The following is a 21,776-nucleotide window of genomic DNA, read 5'->3' on the forward strand; positions in this document are numbered from 1 at the left end:
CAATCTATTCCTCTCTATTGCAGCCCTCCACGCTGAGATAATTGTTGGGGGGACTTTAATTGTACCCTAGAGCCTAAGCTTGATAGATCATCAGGTTTAGACTCTTCCCATCCAAAATCTAGACAAGCCATACAACACTTTATGTCTGAATTGAATCTTAAAGATATATGGAGATTAAAAAATCCAACAGGGAGAGAATACTCTTGCTATTCAGCCAGTCATAATAGTCGCAGTCGCATAGATTATTTTCTTATTTCAAACTCTCTTATCTCCAGAATTAACAGCTTTTCATATAAAAGTGTGCTTATATCTGATCACTCATTAACCACGCTTAACTTCTCAGGTACAACAGCTTTTAAACGTAATCCTATTTGGCGTTTAAAACCACGCTGGCTGCACAATCAAAAATTCTTGGAATACGTAGGCAAAAATATTGATGACTATTTTTACTTTAATAAATCCGAAACTACAGCCTCAGTAAGATGGGAAGCCTTTAAGGTTTTTATTCGTGGACAGATGATAAGCTACCCTAAAAACAAAGCAAATAAAAATCATACTGAGATGTTGGACCTTGAAGGTCAAATAAAAGAAGTGGAACTTGAGATAAACCTAAATGACTCTAAAGAAAAACAACGAATATAATATTTTCTGTTGAATCTTAAAGTAGGTGAATGTTAACAACTACAGTACAATCTTAAGCTCTCTAGTAGAGGAGTCTGGCCCTCACAATATTATACCTCTGCAGGAAAGACGGAGATTTGTTTTGTGCAAATGCACAGGAGCTCATGTTCACTCACAATGTGATTATCTTCTCAGGGCTGCAGTTTATATAACAAATTATTGTTTAACTTTTACTTTTGTCAGCAAAAGAACAAAACAGGCCCAGAAAGGCTGCAAGCAAGAAAGTCAGAGACAGAGCAGGAGAACCGTGAACATCAGCTTAACCTCCCCGCTGTCAAGTGTCAACACCACTTAGACATCCACTGTTGTTTTTACATTCATTCTGATACGAGTTAAAATAAAGTACATTTATATAGGATGAGTTCACAACAGTCATTTAACCTCCTACGACCCAAAATCGTTTTTTTATTTCTCTTTGATATTTGGGCATATTGGGACCTGATGAATGTAGAAATAAAGAATTACCAGATTTCTTTTTTTTTTACCTGATTTTTGTTTCTAAGAAAATTTTAAATAGAAATAGTTTAAAATTTCAATAGAACAGTAGCAGTATAATGTCCTCGTAAATGGATATCAGGCCCAGGTCCAAGGAGGTTAAAGATGTATTGTAAGGTAAAGATCGTCTTATATGAAATTTTCACCTGTTTGACAAACAGAAATAAAAGTCTCCTAGCAGAAGGGCTGTAGGGCAGAATATATAAAAAGGCCTTCCCTATAAAAATAACATTTCTCTGAAACTGAATTTCTTGAGCATGTGGCTAAAATTCAGCTAAAATGTTCATGAATGCTGTTTAGTACTGAAGGGAGAATGGGGCTGTTCATGCATCAGATCTGACCAGTCTCCCTTCTGTGTTTGTGTGTTTGTGAATGTGCTTCTTGTGTTTGCGGTGGCGGCGTATAGAGGCAGCGTCTAATCAACACGCGGACTTTGACTAACGGTGACTCTGAGGTTCCCGTGAAGGGAGGGGGCAGGTGGGGCATAGAAAATGGGCTGTCTGGAGCTGAAAGGGGCGTCGGCGTTCGGCGCGATGACAGAGAGGCCGGCAATGAGACGGATAATGAGGACAACGAGAACAATGAGAATGATGAAGAGGAAGAAGAGGAGGAAGGAGAGGGACCTTACGTACCATTCCAATGCCCAGGTAAACCTTTAGATGACTCTTGTTTTTAAGAGTGATGTGTTTTTCAATCAAATCACAGCGAGCGGTCGCAGACTTGGTCCCCATCTTTGAAGAAACCATTTCAAACTCAACAAGGATGCAACTTTATTGCACCCAGTTTCAATCATTTTGGTCGTCCCGCGGTCCCTAACCACTGTTTTCTCTAACACGACTAGAAGCATGGATCAGCAGACCTCTTTGCAAATGTTTAGTTTTATTTCTTGAGAATTGTTAATTACTTTCAGAGAAAACAGGTTTCGGTTCAGGGACAATTGAAAGAAACCTGCTATAATATTTATGCTAAGCTAAGTTTCATACTTTCATACTAAAACACTTTTTCTCATAATCTGTTTACTTGTTGTTAAAATAAAAAGTCATGCAAAAACTTGTATCCCAGTTAACTTCTAATTTTGTTTAAGTTGACTTAAGTTTCCACCTCCAGGCTTGATTTATTTAAAACGATGAACAAAAAGAGTGAAACACAAAAGCGTAATCATAAAAAGTAGACCAACGTAAGAAGTGACGGGATAATTTTACTGACAAACTCAATCATGTTCAGAGAGGGATGCGATTCATTTGATTAAAATAGCGTTATCCCATTTAAACAAAAGAGGAGAACAGAAAAAACATCACTCTGCTTGTTAATTATCGTTCAGCGTCCTTCCTCTGTAAGAATCTGTTGTTAATCAGGTGCCAACGAGTAGTCTAAATCAAGTTTTAAATTTCACACACAGGTGAACTTATGCCTTCATTCTTGTGTGCTTTCATATTGGACTATAATCAGATCTTTAGCCAGTGATAGATCGGAGTTTAAAAACATGCGTTCGTTGGACAGTAAATTATTCCTCCTGCTAGAAAGCAATGTCGGTTTTAAACACTTGTCTTTTCTGTCTTTTCTATCATTCTTCTCTCTGCTCGTGTGTCAGTCTCGACCCAGTCTAAATGCTGTATCTCGCTCTGTGTGTCTGCAGCGGGTGGGTTTAATAAACTGAAGTGGCTGCTGGCTTGGCCTCTGGCCCTGCTGCTATTCTTCACCATCCCCAACTCCTCCACACCTCGCTGGGAGAACTGGTTCATGCTGTCTTTTGTTGCCTCCACACTTTGGATCGCCAGCTTCTCCTACATCATGGTCTGGATGGTAAGTGATGATGGGGGGAAAGCAGACTTGTACTGAAATATAATAACAATAATGTATACTTCATTGATCCCCGTGGGGAAATTCCTCTCTCCATTTAACCCATTCACTCAGTGGGCAGCCATTGGGCACCTGGGGAGCAGTGTGTAGGGACAGTACCTTGCTCAGGGGTACCTCAGGGTAGCCGTTCAGTGGATTCGAACCCCCGATCTTCCGATCATGGGGCCACCACTCTACCTACGGAGCTGTCCATGATGCTGTTCTTTGTGAGGCATTTGTTGCTTCTGTATATGAAGCTCCTGCTACAGTATCTACAGTATAAAAATCAACCAAGCAGATTGATTGTTGAAGCATTTCAGCTTAAGCATAGAAAAAAGCGCTTGTATACAACATGTGCTATATGAGAACCAATCCATTTACCTTGGCCTACAGCAACACTGGGACGAATTTTGGAGTGATTTTTGACCAGAATTAGTAAACAAATATGATTAAACCAATATGTAGGACTGCTTTGCATTTGGGTAATATCTCTACAATTAGAAACATCCTGTCTCCGAGTAATGCTAAAAACCAGTTGCATGAATTTATTACTTCTACGCTGGACTATTGTAATTCATTGATGATCCAGAAGGTTCACCTACAAAGTCTTTAATGATCAGACCCAGTATATCGTGGGTCTTAGACTGGAGGCTTACTGCCCTTTTTCTGTGGAACCATCTCCCAGTTTGTATTTTGGCCACAGACACTCACTCTGTACTGATTCAGTTCAGTTAAATTTATTTTTTATAGAACCAAATCACAACAGCAGTCACCCCAAGGTGCTTTATATTCTGAGGTAAAGGGCCCACAATAATCCAGAAAAAAACACCCAAAAACCAGCAGTCTTTGTGATTGTGCTGAAAATAGCAGACTATGAAAAGCCAAGGCAGCGGATAAGCTAAAGTGAATATCCATTCATCCGCAGGACTCAAAGTAAAGATAAATTACGTTTTCTATCAAATAAGGACTTCTAATTCCAAGAAGCAGAATAAATACGTTTTAATCTTTAGGCAGTTTATGAATTGTGTTTTTTTAATCAGTGGAAGGTGACATGACTGGAGTATATGCATGTAATGTGAAAATGTGCCGTTTTAAAACATGTTGGCTCATTATGCTGCTGACAGCTATTGTTGTAAATAGATACTTTATAATTGTATAAATAAAAATGAAAGGTGGTCAGAAACATGAAAATCAAATATATAAATAAATGAATGGATGAATAATTCCCTGTGAATCCACTGAATAGTACAGAGAATAATTTAACACTATAGTGAATCGAACATGTTCCCTATTTTGACCTGACTACTAACTGCAAGAATGCATTTAGCAGAACATTAGCTTGAAAACTTTTAGCTTTACAGTTGTTTTGGGGGTTTTCGAGCTATGCGAAATATTGATATGCTAAACATGATTCAGCAATTTTAGTCTGACATTCAACTTAAAAAAGCTGTTATTAGATTAACCAACTGTGGTAAAGTATTGGATTCGTTAGCAGCTAGTTAGCTCGTTGTTTTGTTTTTGTTAGGTTTTTATTCTGTCTAGATGCTAGGACGCTCCGTTTACACAGGATTTATTTGTTTTGGGGAAGTGAGGTGATTTCAATATGATCCACTCCCAGTTTAACTGAGTTAAGAGTGTAAAAGTCATTTTCTGTGCAGAGCTACGCCAATCGAGCTCATTAATGTGCTCAGTTGTCAGCCACAGGTAGTTATTGCAGTCTACTTTCCAAGTTTAAAAAGTCTGTCTGGAACAATTAGATAAATTCTGGAAACACGGGGTTAATCTAATCCTAATGGGGTTTGAAAAGCTCTTTAGAGCTACAGAATCACGTAATTAGTGTGAGAGCTCTTCAAAAGATTCTTCATTATTCATGCAAGAAAATTGGTAAGTGCATGTGTCATTCCTGGTTTATCTTTAAGTTAAAAAAGAACTTTTTAACATTTTGGTTTTGGGTTCTAGTCTTTCTTTCCATTTTTCTGTCAGCACTCTTGATTGTTAAAAATACAACCAGTGATAGTGTGTCTCTGTCTTTGTGTGTCAGGTAACAGTGATAGGCTTCACACTCGGTATTCCAGACGTCATCATGGGTATCACATTCCTGGCAGCTGGCACCAGCGTCCCCGACTGCATGGCCAGTCTTATAGTGGCACGACAAGGTAATCAAACACAAACACGCAAAATGACAGGTTACCAAGCTGTCATTTAAAATGCACACACAGAGCAAACAGCAGAATCAAAGTGAAGCCGCTATCAAAGAGCTGGAGAGGGGACTAGATGACAGAGATGGAGAGGGGAGGTAAAGATCCTGGCCTGTCATCTTTTTCCCTGTGATGACAAGAGAGCGGGAAGACAGGCCGCCAGATCCTTTCCTCTGTCCTTTCATCTGTGTTTATTCTTGCTCCTGTCATCAAATATTTAAACAGCTCTGTCTGTGTGTATGTAGGGGGCTCACCAGGAGAGACACTCGCCACCGTTTAGTCGTCCATCCTCCACTGTGTAGCTGCTGTCGCCTTCATCGCTTTGACATTTTTTTGGAAAGTCATTTGGACAGATAGCTGCACTGAATGCCGCCCGTGTCCACCTACGTCAGACCAACCTGCTTCCTGTCTGCTCTTTTCCCACTCTCTTTACCTTTCACGCTGTCTGCCTGATCTCTTTGATTTCTATTTTTGCTGATTCACAACTCCGTCTATGTCTGTGTGTTCAGGAATGGGTGACATGGCGGTGTCCAACTCCATCGGCAGTAACGTGTTCGACATCCTGGTAGGGCTCGGTCTTCCCTGGGCTCTAAAGACCTTGGCTATCAACTATGGCTCTGATGTAAGTAGCACAAAGCTCATCGACCCTTTAATTATGGTCGTGCACAGAGCTTTGCAGACTTTCATCAGAAAGTTGTCATTTTTTTACTTTCAACTGAGCATTTCATCAACAATATGTGGAACAAACAGCCTGTGTGCTGCTCATTTTGTACTGTTGTTGGTCCTTGAGAGGCCAGATAGAGAGTCAAAATGAATCTTTATAATGAAGTGAATTTGTCTCTCCTTCTCGTGCTGCTTATTTGATCTTTTGGGGAGTTTGCATGTCTCTCCTCAATGCTGTAAACTTTGTTGTTCTGGACCACTATTCAACCAATCAGAATACTACCTGTGCATGGTAGTGGCATTTAATGTAATGTAATGTACTGACATAATGAGTGAAAAAAGGGAAGTGGAGCATAACTGATGTTTCTGATTCAGCCCTAAGTATAAACTTTATCCAAAAGGAAAGTTGAAGCCTAGTTTCAAAAGTAGAGTGTCTTTCTCTAATCCAAAATGGATGATAGGTCTGGGTGAATGCATCTGAAATTGAAACCTTCATGCAGGATTTCAAGTCACTGAAGAGAGCGTCAACATGAACCAGTAGCAGCACCTCTCTCTCAGAGACAAGGACAGATGCTGCAGAAGAAGACAGCTTTAATATGACAAAAGGTTTTCTGTTATGGTGGACTCCCACATGATGAGTGGCATTTTTCCAACAAGTTTATTGCTGCTGCTAACATCTCTGCTACATTCCCAGTAGTGCAGTGGAGGGAAATTATGTTTCAGTAGGATTCAAAACTGAAACTGAAAATCTTACCTATTTGCTGCAAAGGAAGATATGCCGTGCAGTAGCTTGTGTCCATCAGATAGTAAAACTCAGCTGATGTATAAATATCAGCTAAGACATGATAGAACAACACATGCAAACATGATCTACAACAATTTGAAAGACAGCATATGCAATAACTTGGAAAAATCATTTATAAAGCACATTGACAGGTATTGATGGTCTTTAAGTGATGACCTGATGTTTCATCACTGCTTCCAGGTCGAAACTACTCTGTGTTTATTAAGCCTGTTGTGTTTTTGACATGTTTTGTATCTTGTTCTATTTAATCTGAACAAGCCTCTAAAAAAGTCAGTGATCACTGTCGACCTCTCTCTGTTTGTGTTACCACTGTTCATTATATAGCTCAGTTTTTAAAACCTTATGATGTAACTACAGCCCAAGCAGCAGTATATTAATGACTAACCAAAAACAGAATTATAGGTCTGTGTACAAATGTGATATGAGGTGAGCAAGTACTTTGTAGTTGTCTTATGTATTATTACTGCTTATTTTATTAATGATGCCAAAAAACAAACCTGGGATTAATAAAGTGAATCAAATGATAAAGCTACTTCTAAGAACCTATGTTTATCACTGCTGCTGGAAATCAGAGACATTAAACATTGCTTAAAATCTTTCGACCCTCCTGATCCCCATGCAGAGGTCTACAGAGTAGAGAAAACCTGGGGTTAACCCTGAAGTGACTTGGACAAGTCAAAGTCCTTCTTAGTACAGGCAACCAGTTCATGGTACACGGCTAAAACAGACTCTGGCTCAGACTGCTGGATCTATGGTAAATGTTAAGTAGATCTGCTCTAACTGAGCAGTCGGAGTGCTTTGTACTACAAGCCTCATTCACCCGATTACACACACGTTCAAACAAAGCACTTTTTTTCATGCCTAAATGCTTCTGATCAGTAGATGAGGTTCTACCCCCTGAGCCACTTCACAGTCAGAGAGAGAGCTTTATCGTTTTGTGTTATTGTATCGAGTTCGTTCCTGAGATTTTTGTGGAAGACAAAACTGTGTGAATGGGTGGATGACTGGATGTGTAAAGCGCTAAACAAATACAGGCCATTTACCATTTACCATTACAACCTTAAATAGAAAGTTAATGCTGTAAACCAGCATCTTATTAACCTGCACTACTGTTACTGTTACACATAAGAGCTGATAGAGACTACAGGAAAATGTAAATCCTTAAAGCACATTTTCTTATTTATCTCATATCTGTGTCCATATGTCTGCTACTTAATCACAACAGGCTTCAGTAATTAAGTGCCGCGTAGAACCCAACAGTGAGGCTATTTAAATAAACAGCCCATTTAGATTCTGATTATAATTTTGATTATGAGCCATAATGTTTACCAGACTCATTATAAGCTATGGCACTGTGAGACCAGGTCACACTGATATCAGCCTTGTTTCAACAGAAACATATTTTATTCACAGTGTTGCAGAGAAATACTACTTTACCCACAATCCTAAACTGAAACAGCAACATCACTGATTGGTGGAGGCTGGAACGAAGCCCTGTACGATTGTGATAATTAGACTGAACTTTAATACAGATCCATAACGCAAACTACTACAATGGTGCCTTTTTGTTTTCCTTCATCTTTTGAACCAGAACAAATCTTGTCATGGTCCTGATTCAGCTCATAGCTACGTGACTTATTTGAATCCTTAAAATGCTTTCTATAGGACATTCACTTCTAGAACTGTAGCCCTTAAGTTTTAGGATCTGTTGCTAAAGTCTAGAGTCCAAGTCCCCTCATAGTGACCAACAATGTGTTTAGGGATCTCCACACAGGAGGGGACTAGCAGTGACGTGCAGCGATCACAGAAAGTCAGGGAGAAGGTTCCAACTTGAACTTTACTTTTGAGGACATGCTGTATTTGCTGGACACACATTATATGGACAAAGCTGCACCTAATCTTTAATAGCCTGTGGTCTACAAAAGTGATATAACCATGCAGTCTGCCTTTCCAAACATTTGTGAAACAATGTCTCTAAAGAGTTCACTGAATATGATTTGAATCAGTTTGTAAAATTATTCAATGTGGGAGACCAGGTAACTTCACAGATAAATAGTGTGCAAAAGTCAGTGCTCTGTTGTCTTAACAATTCCAGAAATCTCCTCTGGCATCAACATCACATAAAACCTGTGCACCAGGAGCTTCATGCCTGAGCAGGTCCTGTAGGTGTGATATGTAGGTAGTCCAGTACATGATGTTTGACAGGATTATCAACACATTAAAGGGTCCCTGGGCATCCAGGACCTGGAATGGCTGCTATTAACCAGCCTTTAGCTGCAAAACTGTGATTACCAAACTGCTTCCTGTGTGGACTCCCTTTAGGTTGATGATCGTTGCATTAATAATGTCTCACCTGTTCTCTTGCAGATCAAATTAAACAGCAAAGGACTCATCTTCTCTGTGGGGCTCCTGCTGGCATCTGTGTTTATGACAGTGAGTTTTTGAATGGACAGTTTCTGTTTCTTTCTTTCTCATAGCACAGTTTTGATGAGCTCTCCTCCTCTCCTCTGCTGTAGGTCCTGGGAGTTCACCTAAACAACTGGACGCTGAACAAACGTCTGGGTTTCATGTGTCTCATCCTCTACTCCATCTTCGTGTGTTTCTCCTGCCTCATCGAGTACAACATCTTCACCTTTGTCAACCTGCCGACCTGCCGGGATGACTGAGACACGCACGCATACACAACACACTCACTGTGCACACACTTACACAAACAACTGGTGTTTGCAAGGAATTCAAAAAGAAATATTAAATAGATAGCTGGTGGCAACAAGTGGAAGATCTTATTGGAGACCAAAGAATTAATTGCAAATACTATTTGGCACAGGTCTGACTCACACTGATTTTTCTGTGGCTTGTTTTTTTGCCATATGGAGCTGCTCTGGTGTTTAGCCCACACCAGACCAGAGAGTGGGACTGATTCCAGGAGTAGAGATGGAAGCAACCAACGGACAGCACAGAGGATGATAACCTCGCACGCACACACACACACACACAAACACACAGAAATTATTCTACTACTGCTCACTCCTGACATGAGGACCTTTTATTTTGAAACTCCCTGTGTTAGGTGTGATGTTTCCTAGCTGCTAACCTTTCCTGAGAGGAAAGGCGGGTCTTTTAGATCTACTAGTTGAAAGTAATAAGTAATAAAAAAAAAAGCAATGATGTAAAGCGATGGGAAGTTTAGACAGAGTTAGGGCCACGAGTCTTCATTATTCGTTACAGTGTTTACTTGGGACTTTTTGTTATTTCCATCTTACGCTCGCATTTACAGTTTTTCTTTTAAGACATGCACCTACAAGTCTCCACTTCAGCAGGAACAGGGCATTATCCCGTCACCTTTTTATAAATTAACTCACGGCCGTAGCTGTCATGTTTCATATTGATTTCCTTTCTATAAATAGCTCACCTCTGTAAATAACCCCCAGATGTCCTATTTATTATTTATTCCTGTCATACGCACAGTTCTCTGGAGGTCACAAGAGCACCTGGGCAGGTTTTTGTTTGTGCAGCCGGGGATCCAGGTCGATGATCACAATCACAAGCACAATTTTTGTGAGGGCATTTTGCAAAATTCCGTTTGATCTGGATGAGTAGTTCTACGTGTGGACGGGACATGCGGAGCTCAAACTTGCACTGAAGAGCGGGAGAGCAAGGTGTTTACCCGCTGAAGCACGCTGATTATGAGGAGAGGATCCTTGTAAAATGAAGCAGGTTTGTGTGGAGTGGGTTCGAGAAGCAGATGTATTTATGTCTTTCGTGAGTGGGGAGCTGCTGCTTGTTCTCCTCTCAGAGACACTGACCAAATAGACTCAAAACAGTGGTGGCATTATTCAAAACCACACCTGGACCAGGTGTTTGCTCTGTGCTGGAAGGATGGATGGATGTCCTGCTTTACTTCTCTGAGGGTGAGCAATGTAACTGGTAGTAAAGTAGGACTTTTTACCCCAACTCTTTAAGGTTGGGAGGAGTTTCCACTATATTTTTCTCCAGGAGTTCTTTGTATTTTGTAATGCCTAATGTCTAGATTTGTCCAAATTTGGTAGGTTTGTGGCACATAAATATTCCTACTAGTTTTTAGAGCATGTACAGTGTGGTTTGTGAAACCCTCCGGGGAATTTTTTATTCCACTAAGGGGCCAGTAAAGTTGAATTATTCTTGAAAGACTTCCACCAACACTGAAGTGAACGCTTGTCAGTCAGGTTGATTCTTCTCACACAGTTTTCATCAAAATGTCAGCTTTTCCTCAGACAGGTTCATTTCAAATGTCAAGTGCTCTATGCTCTTTTTTTCTCACTGAGGGAAGAGTATTGCTAAAAGAAAAAGATCTATTGTTTCAGGTACTTTGTTAATTTATTGATCAGAAATATAAAATATCTAAAATAGGAAATGCTGTCTTTCGAATGTATAAATATTTCATATATCACAGGTATTTATTTATGTCATAGAAACAGACAGTACAGTGCAACCATAACCGGAAAACAGGGTCTAAATCTTATGTAATGCAATAACTTTGAGATTACCGATATGTAAATATGGCGCTTTGCTGATAAAACATGACTTTATAGTTGAGTTTAAAAAGGCGCATTCAAATCATAAATGTCTGTTATTAATATTGTTGTTAGACTGCTCAAACTATCCAAACACAACACAAGCTCAAATCATGAAGAGGAACTGTGAGAATGTCTGCCTGACGGGAGACCTAAACACAGTCTGAGGTGATCATTATTATACATATATCAGGGTATAACTGTTAATCCACCTCAAACTTTTCCTCCAGAGTTTCCCTGAAAGAGCTCAATGAGGTGCTAATTACAAACCAAATAACTGGATGACTTTTGTTGTGTCAATAACAGCTCCTGAGGAATGTCTACAAAGCCCACTTCTTCCCGAAAAAAAGCTAAAAGTTTAAATTTTATTTGTCACGTGCACAGAAATGCTTGTGTCCAAGCTGCAGACTGGCTGCACTATTCCTGGGCTTGGTTTTAGCATCGTGGGGGTCTAGGCAGCACCCTTAACTGGATACTGGGTGGGAATCAAACTTGTGACTCCTGCACCAAAGGTGTGTAGCTTTACCACTACACTATCCAGCTGCTGGGATGAACAAATAGACAAATTATCTAGGCGTAAAAAATGAGAAAGAAAAATTAGTTGTTGTTTTTTTTAAATATCCAAATCTCAAGCGTCTGATTACTGTGGAGGTTAAACACATCAGTATGAGCTAAATCAAGAAATGGATCGAAATGTCTCGTAGCATTCCCCTCTCTGAGGTACACGTGGTTTTCCTCTGTGTCATCCTGTCCGTTACCAACACCTTTCTAATCCAAGGCATCAGTTTTGGCCATCTTATTTATTTCAAAATATATTGTGCACTTTACTATCAAACAATTTATGCTACAGATTATTTGGTTCAAACGTCATGTGCTGCTATTAACTGCATGTACCTACAGTGTAAAACATGAGGTACTTTGAAACTAACCAAAACGCGCTCTCATTATAAAACGACACATCTTGTAGAGGAGATTTCTAAATAATTTGTGATATTCACATGGGTGATATATTGCTGATGTACATATGTATATAAATAGGTGTAAATGTATTTATATATTTTTTGTCTCAATCTGTATATCTGTTGAATATATTTTCATAGTTCCTAGGTCTCCTCTGTAATCCCCTTTGTTTTGACGTGTTTCTTGTCCTTTGTTTACTCGCATGGAGATACTTCGATATAATAAATTATTTATGGTAAATCTTAATGTACTTTGGGATCAGAGTCTAAAGCATTTTTAGATGGCACTGGAGTTAGTTTGTACTGGAAATCCTAGATGACTGCATGCTGTGGTTAGCACAGGATGTAAGAGATAGTGAGTGAGAGTGTATGCAGATGATATCTTTCTGTGCATATCTAAGCTTTACCTCTTCCTACGCAGAAACTTTTCAAAAGAAATTGTTTACTTTGTGTTTAGATGTCTCAAATGTAATTTTAGAGATCATTTTGCTACCTGAGCATTAATAAAGTTGTCATTGCTTAAGGTGCCACGATCGCTTGTGCTCTACTTTTAGTATTATTCTATAGAAAATCTATACATTCAAACAAGTTATTTCTGATAATTCTGTATGTTGTATGCTCTCTAATGCTAAATGTAGGAAATAAGTATTTAAATTGTGTCTTTATTACTGTGCTCACAGAAAAGGAGTCGCAGAGTGCTGTATAGAAGTCTGAAGCCTAGGTCACCCATGGAACGCTATCTGGGTCTGGTTCTATACAGACTCAGACCTACTGTTAGATTTTGACAGACAGTTATTTTATTTACACCGTGACCTCTGACACAAAGGCCTTTTTTTTCATATTTACGGTAGTCCCTATGCGCACACTGGAAACACAGACCAGTCACATGCATCATAACCCCTCCCAATGATGCTAGCCAGCCAATCAAGTCATTACTTCAGAATGATGTTGAAAATGTGTATGTGTGCCAAGTCTGCCAGAAGAAACATGATCATCCTTCACCTTGAAGCGCCTGAAGGCTGGCAGTGACGATCGTGGCTCAAGAGTTGGGAGTTCGCCTTGTAATCGGAAGGTTGCCGGTTCGAGCCCCGGCTTGGACAGTCTCGGTCGTTGTGTCCTTGGGCAAGACTCTTCACCCGTTGCCTCCCGGTGGCGCCAGTGTTCGGCAGCCTCGCCTCTGTCAGTGCGCCCCAGGGTGGCTGTGGCTACAAAGTAGCTGCCATCACCAGTGTGTGATTGTGTGTGTGAATGGGTGGATGACTGGATATGTAAAGCGCTTTGGGGTCCTTAGGGACTAGTAAAGCGCTATATAAATACAGGCCATTTACCATCATCTATATGAAGGTGGGTTATTTTGAGCATTTTAACTGGGATCCTCAGAGGCTTGGATAGCTGCTCCTGTGGCTCTATGATGCAAGTTGAAGAGAGAGTGAAGTTTTTGAGTGTACCTCATGGTGTCACATCCATACCATCTAAGGAGGTGGGGGCTGTGTAGGAGGACTCAGCATTTTTTAAATGCTTCCGCTGAACTGGCAGATAGCTGTCAGGATGAAGAATGCCATTTAAAGTTCAGCCTCCAGCTACTGAATGGTGCATGATAGACCTCAACAGATCAAGAGTTGGAAATCTGATGTCTGAAAATTGAGTTTCTGTAAATTTAAAAAAAAAGAGTCAAACAGGACTTTGCACTGAGCTGTGTGGGGGGGAGGCTGGTCGTAACCTTTAGAATCTTTAAAAGTATTTTATTTAATTTTGAAAACATTTACCACCAGAGGGCGTGTTTTTACATGTGTGCTGCTGTGCGTTTTAATTCTTCTTTACCCTGACCCCATTTCCTAAAGCGTTTTCCCATCAGCCGTTGTGCGTTGCCTGGTTAAGTAAAGGTTACATAGACTTATTGCATCATCTTGTGGTACAAATGTTTTACATTAAAATATAGCCCAGTTCTAGTTTTGCTTCAGCTGATGACATTTATCCGTCATCCTGAATTGAATAATTGGAAGAGAATGGATGGCTCATAAACACAATGACAGTTAGAAGATGAAGTAGAGGGACTAGAAAGAGAGAGCAGGTTCCTCCTATACTGGCTTCTCTTCATTGGTTCCTGTTAAATCCAAAATTAAACTGAAAATCCTCCTCACATGCAAGTTCTTGAATATTCAGGACCCATCTTATCTTAATGACCTTATAGTATATCACCAAATTAAAGTGCTTCACTCTCACACTACAGGCTGACTTGTGGTTCCCAGAGTATTTAAAAGTGGAGTGGGAGGCAGAGCCTTCAGCTTTCTTTGGAACCAGCTTCCAGTTTGGGTTCAGGAGACAGACACATCTCTGCTGTTAAGATTAGGCCTAAAACTTTCCTTTTTGCATATAATTAAGGCTGGATGAGTGGACCTGGAATTCTCCCCATAGTTACAGTGCAATAGGTGTAGTCACCATCCCAAGGCAGTAACATAGTAAAAAAAAATTAAACGGTCAAATAGTCCAGGATTTTATCATTTCATCTGAAGGAGGGCTTGTTAAACTATTAGAAAAATGTATTGGTCAAACACAGGATATTATTCTATAACAATTTAGTCTAAATTCTACAAACATGATAGGTGCCACATGTTCTGCCTGTTACGTGTATTTTCTGTGGTTATACATCCTGTTTGTGTGAGGTCATTTTCATCTTCAAGTCTTCATGCAGCATCAATGAGGCACAAGCCCCCTCTGGTGGCAGGAAACTGGTATGATGGGACTCAACAGCAGAGCATTGATCAAACAAATGCACAGACAGTATTTCCATTTCCACCATTTATTGAGTGCAAAAAGAATATTTCTGACATGGATGATAAGCAGGATGTCTCCTGGATACTAAAGATATTTTGACACCATGAAGAACATTTTTAACATTGAAAAGCCATCTGTGAAAAATCCCCGCACAGAGACATATAAATACTCAAAGAATGTTAGAGGAACATGGCAGTAGGTATAAATTCAGACGCTGAAGACTTGGCCCACAGAGGTCTGCACGACAGGCTCTGTACAAGATTAATGCTACTCAACAACACTTTCACTTCCCTGTTTCAGCTGTTACACTTCATCCTGCGTAAAACAGGACTGAACAGAGCACTGCACTTCAGTTCATTCACTGCATGAGCATCTTTTTCAGCTTTTCCAATTGTTCAAACTCAAGATGTGCTGATTGTGAAATTTTGGGCTGACGCTGATGTTTATAATTATTTGGCCTATAGCTGATTTCATATTTTCATTCCTTCGTTCGTTTTATTTTTACTGCTCTTTTTCTATTTTGTGCCAAGGGAAACAATGAAATCTGGAATTTAAAATGACTGTTTCAGAGTCTTTCAGCACTTCAGGCAGATAAACAATGGACACTGACACTGGTAAATGTGTATATATTTATATGCTGATTACCTGAAACCTTATAATTTAAGCATTTGGATCAACAGCACCAAAATCAACGCTAACGTAGATCTGTACTGCAGGTCCTTCTCAGTACTTTCCCCTCCATCATCACGGTACCCTCTACACCTTCCTTTCAACGTGTGTGACTGTGGGACCTCAGACCAGCTTAGATGTCCACACAGTGTCTTCATACATGTTCTTACCGGGTTAAAGGCCTTTGTCAGTAGTACAGAGACGGGGCAGCCGGCCGCAGGATCTGTCACATATCACTCTCATAGGAGTGGAACAATTCAGAAACTGTAACACAAACACCCACAGTGTCACGCCATGGTCGTGTCTCCCTGGACTGTGATATGAAGCTGTCAATGCCTGGTTACTATTTACAGACCATTCAGGTAACGAGTGAATCCGTTTTGTTCATAATGCAGTCGGGGTCAAGTAAAATCTTTTTCTTCTCCTCTAACGAAAACCGAGGTATGAAGGGAAACCACGGCTTTGGAGAACTGTTCCACCCCTACGGTCTGAAACGATAACCAGCAACATCTCTCAGGTCTGGAAGAGCCTCGTTCATATCACCAGGATACTGTCAGTAAATACACAAACACTGGCAACACCTGCCTTTTCTAACATTAAACACAAACTACATGCATGAGCTAAATTTTACAAAGTTAATCCTTCAGATGATCTGATCACGCTGACACATCTCATTCTACGTCAGCATCAACAATTCCCTTTAAATCCAGCAGATGGTGGGGACAACTATGGAACAAAAAAATAACAAAACAGCGTCATCAACAAAAAAAACAGCGTCTCTTAAATTTGTGCATTCTGTTAAAGGGGAATCCCACCAATTTTTGTATCTTTTAAATCCAAGTTTGTTTAGATGTAGTGTGAAGTCATTTGAGTGAGAAAGGTGGAGGTCTGCTCACACCTCTGTAGCTGCTGCACCTAAACAATGGTGGCTAGCCAGGTCATGTAACAGTTTGGTCCAAATGATTGGGACATCAGCTCTGTTTATCTTTTATTACATTCAATTTTTTTTCATATGCTTCTTAAGAATGAGTGAATCATTGCAAACCTATATAACCTTATACCTATTATATATATTTTGTTAGTAATAATCATTATTAACAATAGCACGTTTACCATGAAACCACTAGAATCTTTTCTCTTTTTTAATAAAGAAATCAGACTGTCCAGCGCATTGCATGCTGGGTTTTTATTATTATTAATAACATTGTTTTGTTTGTTGTTGTATTAGAAGTGGCTTCATTCTCTTTTTTAAATGTGCATCAGTCACCACCAGGTGCCGCTAAATCCACACAAATCAACAATCTGAAGGATTATCTTTTTAAAATTCAAACAATAAAGTTACAGTTTACCAGCAACTGTCAGACGTAAACTTAAATGACATATATAACCTACATCTATTTGTATACTTAAAGGAACTGTCCCATGTGTCTGAGCTCAGATTCCCTCCATCAGGAGGTGGAAACAGCAACTGACAGAGCTGTTTACCACAGAGTTACCCTGATAAGAAATCCAGAGCAGGAAGACAAATAACTGGCCTGTCAGACAGAACCTTCCCCAGACTAAGAAAGGAGAAGTCCGGCTTTGCAAAGACTGGCACGCCACAGCGCTGAGCCCAGCTCGTGTGTCTCCACATGTTTTTGTTTACTGGAGTTATGGGTGACACTGCGGCAGACAAAGAGCTTGTTCAGGCTTCTGCTCGCTGCTACAGTCACACAGAGATGGAGCTGCTGAGGTGGCTCGGTGGCAGGCTCAGGCCTAAGCTGACTCTGGGTTTGGGGGAGTCAGTTGACAGGTCCGTGCTGAGGTCGTTCAGGTTGGCCTTTGTGTCAGAGGTCACGGTGAGGTCGTTGAGGTTGGGCGCCACATGAAGGGGAGCAGATAGCTGGGCGGTGCTGCTACTGGCCACGCGACGGAAGACGAAGTAGAAGGGACCGGCTTGCGGGCGGCTGTGCAGCTCAGCCTTTATCTTTTGAGGGTGGGTGTCTGGGGCCAGCTGCTGGCTGCTGCCCTCCATCAACAGGAACAGGCCGTAGTTTTCGGGGTCAGACACTTTGAACTTGCGGGCGCACAGCTGGCACACCTCCTCCACGGTGGCATAAGGTTGCACCTGCAGGGTCTTGGCTGTGCAGCCGCTGTCCAGCTCCTGCAAAGCAACCCGCAGGTAGTTCTGAGGGACAGTCAGAGGAGACGGTCAGTGTTCAGAGAGCAAACATACGAAGCCTGAAGACTCAGATGTTTTTGATTGCAGTTAAACACCGAAAATCCTCCTTGCCATGTTTTCGAAGCTGAGAGGCTGTACTGGGTGGTGTTGCTTTTGAAAATACTGGTGTATAAAAATATCAAAATCAACTCTGAAGCTAAAAGACAACCTCTAAAGCAGTGCTAATCTGCCAGCGTCACAGAAACCTTTTGCACTGAGTGAACTTATTTGTGCGTTCTCACCTGGAAGTCATCGATGGATGGTGCAGAGCGCTGGGTGGTGCGGCGGCGGTGCCACTGGTGGAGTGTGTTTCTGGTCTCAGAGCTCAGCACTCTGGCTGCTTGCTCCTCCTGGAAGTTCTTGATCAGAGACATGGCTCCATACGCACTGGTCAGGTAGTAGCCACCTGCACATCAACACGCACACACAGCGGCACACTGTTAATTATGTGGGGGGTGGAGGATGGGGTAGATTGTGCTGGTTTCCATGGAAAAGTGCCACACCTTCTCCATGCAGCAGTGAGGGGTCCAGCAGCTCCATCATGTAGAGTATCTCATTGTCCAGCTGAGGCATGTCACACTGGCCCAACACATAGGTCAGCATGGGCAGGAAGTCATCAGCACCATACAGACGACCTGTCAAACACACAGCAGGTTCACTCATCATTCCTGCCATGCGACACTGACTGTGGGTGTGGGTGTGGTTTTCATCTGTACCTGAGTTGTCCTCCATGATGGTGTAGATCAGTTTGCAGACTCTGAGCAGCATGCTGACCTTCTTCTCTGGAGAGTACAGTTTACACATGGTGTGGAACTTGTGTTTGATCTTTTCTATGGCCACTGTGTCCGGGGGCTGCGCATCGGCCACGCCCATTTCCTGTGGCTGCCTGGCCTTGGCCTGGGACAGGTTCTCCTTCAGCTCCTGCCACTCCCCACTGCGTATCTGGAATTCCTGCAGGGCGCTGCTCACTACGGCCTTGAGGGGCTTCAGGACACACTTATGCATTGCTTTCTCCAGGACTTGGTCTGTGGAGAAGCGCAAAGAGAATCTTTCAGTGTTTCGCACAAATAAACCGTTAGTGAGCTGAGGAAAGTTCAGCATAGCTGCTAGCAAATCAAAACACATAATACAAACATCACAAACGCCAGGCAGCTGCTGGTGCAGTCTGTCTGGCTCTAAATGAAGGACACCGCTAATCACTACAGTGACTTTGCTCCCAGAGGTACATGAGCTAAGTTACTAAAAGGCAAGCAAGCCTGGATCATGCTAACTGCTAAAAGACCCATTAGCATGCCCTCCAAGTAGCTGATTATTGTTTCTGTGAAGCAGGAAAATTACCCCCACCTGCATCAGCCACACCCACCATCAAGTGCGTAAGTAATGTGTACGTGTGAGTCGCATATTAGAAAACAAATGTCAGTGGAGTCTAAATAAAAAAAAAACAAGTAAAGATTCCACAAGAGGAAAGCACATCAGTGAATATGAGTCAGTGCAATAGTGGTGTGTTTTTAGATACCATCTCTCTTTAAGGAAGTGCTCTCCCACTTACTGTTTTCTATCTGAACACCTACACAGTGATTAAATACAACCTGTGATATGAGATCAAGAGGGTCCACAGATCACTGAATGAGACATGTTTTATCTGTGACATTAATAATTTTACCCATGTTCACTGCATACCAAATTCATTGTGTACCGTGAGCCATGATTTAAGAGCTACAAGCTGTTAGGAGAGTGTCGCGATCAGATCAGTTCTACTTGTCATCATCATGTGTGTAAATCAAGTTCCTATTGACGACCATGTGTGCAGCTCAAAGTTCAGCTGGGAGGAGTCAAACCATCATGAGCTTCTTCTGCTTGTGCAGTCTGACTAACACACGAGCAGGAGGCCAAACCACAGCCCTGCTGAATAAGGAATGTGTGAGAGATGCTGACTGTTCTCTAGGAATATGGAGTCAGCAGTTTCTCTGGCTGAGCAAATCTGCGCACACACACACACACACACACACACACACACACACACACACACACACACACCTTTCCGCCACATGAACCCATCTCCATCAGCTTCCTCCCGATGAAGTATCAAAGTCCGAGTCTGCTTCACGCATGTCTGTGAGATTCCTCCAGATGTACGCCTACTGGAGCTGCATCAGAGAACCAAGCTGGCAACTCTCCAGCAGCACATTCTCACTTCCTCATTCCATCACTGTGTACCAACTGCCAGTAAACGAGGTGCTCTGCATGATTCTGTTATCACTGCTTGCTGCCACGGATTAAGAATGAGGAGTGAGCAGATTTCACCAGTGCTTAAACTCTGTGTCAACAAACAATGATAATCCAGGGTGTGACTGTGGCTTATCTCCATGATAGGATCTTTCACTCACTGGAAACCACCTACCTGCCACTACATGTCACCACTGACGTTCCTAACCATAACGCTCTGCAGCTTGGCAAAGATGGAAGTCACACCAAGCTGAACTGTTCAAGTATTTCCAAAGAAAAGCTTGAAAAAATGATATTACGACACCACTGTCTGAAACGACCGCTTCCTTTTTTCCTCATTTCACGTAATTTTGAAACATTTGATCAATCAAAAAGGGGGAAACCATTTCTGTCAAATATATTAAATACTATTATGTAGTTCATATTATTATTAAAGTTGGCCAAAGTTTCAAACAATGATCACTCAGGTTCACACAGTTTTGTGTGATGTCACTCGGGGGAATATCCCTCGCTCCACCTCCTGTTCAATCTCTTTGTTTACAAAGTGCAGAAATTTTGCTTCACAAAGGAGCTGCGCAAATAAACAAGGTCTATTTTCAACTGTCGGTAATGAAGAACTGGAGTCTAAGAATAACAACATGGCTGTTTGTTCCTGTTCAAAGGGAGTTTTTCCTTCCCACTCTTTCTGGCTGCTGATAGAGACTCATCTGAATGCTGACGCTCTGTCTGCATGATTGTAGGAGCTTTACCTTACAATATAAAGTGTCTCGAGGCAGCTGTTGTTGTGATCTGGTCCTTTTTCCCCTAAACGTCTCATCGGTCTGCGTTTTTTTTTAATTATTTTTACCGATTTTTTAAATGGCTCTTAAAGTTTTACCAACAGTCTAAAATACTCGCCGCCCTGCCTCCTTTTCCCAAAGCTAGAAATCTGAGAGAAGCAGCAATTGCTGCTATTGCAGAACTTGGAACCAGTGGAGTTTGGTCCCATTTGCTTGAAAAATAGCTTCTGATGTCAGCTTTCGGTAGTGAACAGTAAATTTGATATCTAACCGTTAAAACCTAACTTGTGAGCATTTTGGTTAACAACTAGAAGGACAAAACTCATAGCTGTGGGCTTTTTAAATTGGGAGAGTTTTCTTTCCTAAGAGCTGTGTCCAAGTCACCCTAAAGAGGGACATGTCCAGATTTACAGACACACTAATGAGACTCCTCAGACTAAAGCTCTGTGCTTATAGGCTTGTAAAAGTGTGAACATATTTTAGCCTGCGGTCTGAAGTTTTCCGCACTTCACAGGAACGGCTGTGGGTGAACGTTGACTCTGTGCTTCTTTAGATTGCATGCATGCATCCACCTTAAAATAATGTGAGAGCAGGGTTAAGGAAATGTCACAGTGTCCTGGATCACAGATGGACTGTAGACATCACAGTGGCACGCGTTTTCCTGGGGACAACTTATCAGCCAAGGCCAGGGAAAACTAGCAATCACACACAAACTTACACACTTCTTGTGTCTTCCCCTCTGAATATAAACATCCTCTCACCAAGCATCCTCCACGCAGCCTTTAACCAATCACCTTGTCTGCTGCAGCTGGGCGGTCTCACATAATACTGTCTACAGGGAACAGCTGAACCTTCAGGTTTTATCCACCATCCATTTGGTGAAGATAAAATAACAGTGAGCCCACATCAAATACCATTATACACTCACACACAC

At 41.4% G+C, this 21,776-nt stretch overlaps 2 protein-coding genes across 5 annotated transcripts in view; one reads left to right on the forward strand and one right to left on the reverse strand.

Moving 5' to 3' along the window:
* slc24a3 (solute carrier family 24 member 3) overlaps positions 1-11,003 on the forward strand; it is a 123,010-nt gene extending 112,007 nt beyond the window's left edge. For all 3 annotated transcript variants that reach the window (XM_005948046.3, XM_042214452.1, XM_042214453.1), the window contains 6 exons: positions 1,583-1,823; positions 2,813-2,979; positions 5,057-5,171; positions 5,723-5,835; positions 9,049-9,114; positions 9,198-11,003. In XM_005948046.3, coding sequence (XP_005948108.1) covers positions 1,583-1,823; positions 2,813-2,979; positions 5,057-5,171; positions 5,723-5,835; positions 9,049-9,114; positions 9,198-9,347 — 852 coding nt within the window. In that variant the 3' untranslated portion in view covers positions 9,348-11,003. The remainder of the gene's footprint in view (positions 1-1,582; positions 1,824-2,812; positions 2,980-5,056; positions 5,172-5,722; positions 5,836-9,048; positions 9,115-9,197) is intronic.
* A 2,517-nt stretch (positions 11,004-13,520) lies between these two features.
* LOC102290698 (ras and Rab interactor 2) overlaps positions 13,521-21,776 on the reverse strand; it is a 45,130-nt gene continuing 36,874 nt past the window's right edge. Inside the window, exons 9-12 of one of the 2 annotated variants that reach the window (XM_042214450.1) lie at positions 18,554-18,862; positions 18,341-18,472; positions 18,080-18,243; positions 13,521-17,804 (exon numbers count right to left, since the gene is read on the reverse strand). In XM_042214450.1, coding sequence (XP_042070384.1) covers positions 17,346-17,804; positions 18,080-18,243; positions 18,341-18,472; positions 18,554-18,862 — 1,064 coding nt within the window. In that variant the 3' untranslated portion in view covers positions 13,521-17,345. The remainder of the gene's footprint in view (positions 17,805-18,079; positions 18,244-18,340; positions 18,473-18,553; positions 18,863-21,776) is intronic. The other variant, XM_005948043.2, reaches the window with a different exon arrangement.

The sequence above is a fragment of the Haplochromis burtoni genome, unplaced genomic scaffold (genome assembly GCF_018398535.1).
Source record: "Haplochromis burtoni strain Fernald_Lab_line unplaced genomic scaffold, NCSU_Asbu1 Contig_564, whole genome shotgun sequence".
Classification (NCBI taxonomy): Eukaryota; Metazoa; Chordata; class Actinopteri; order Cichliformes; family Cichlidae; genus Haplochromis; species Haplochromis burtoni.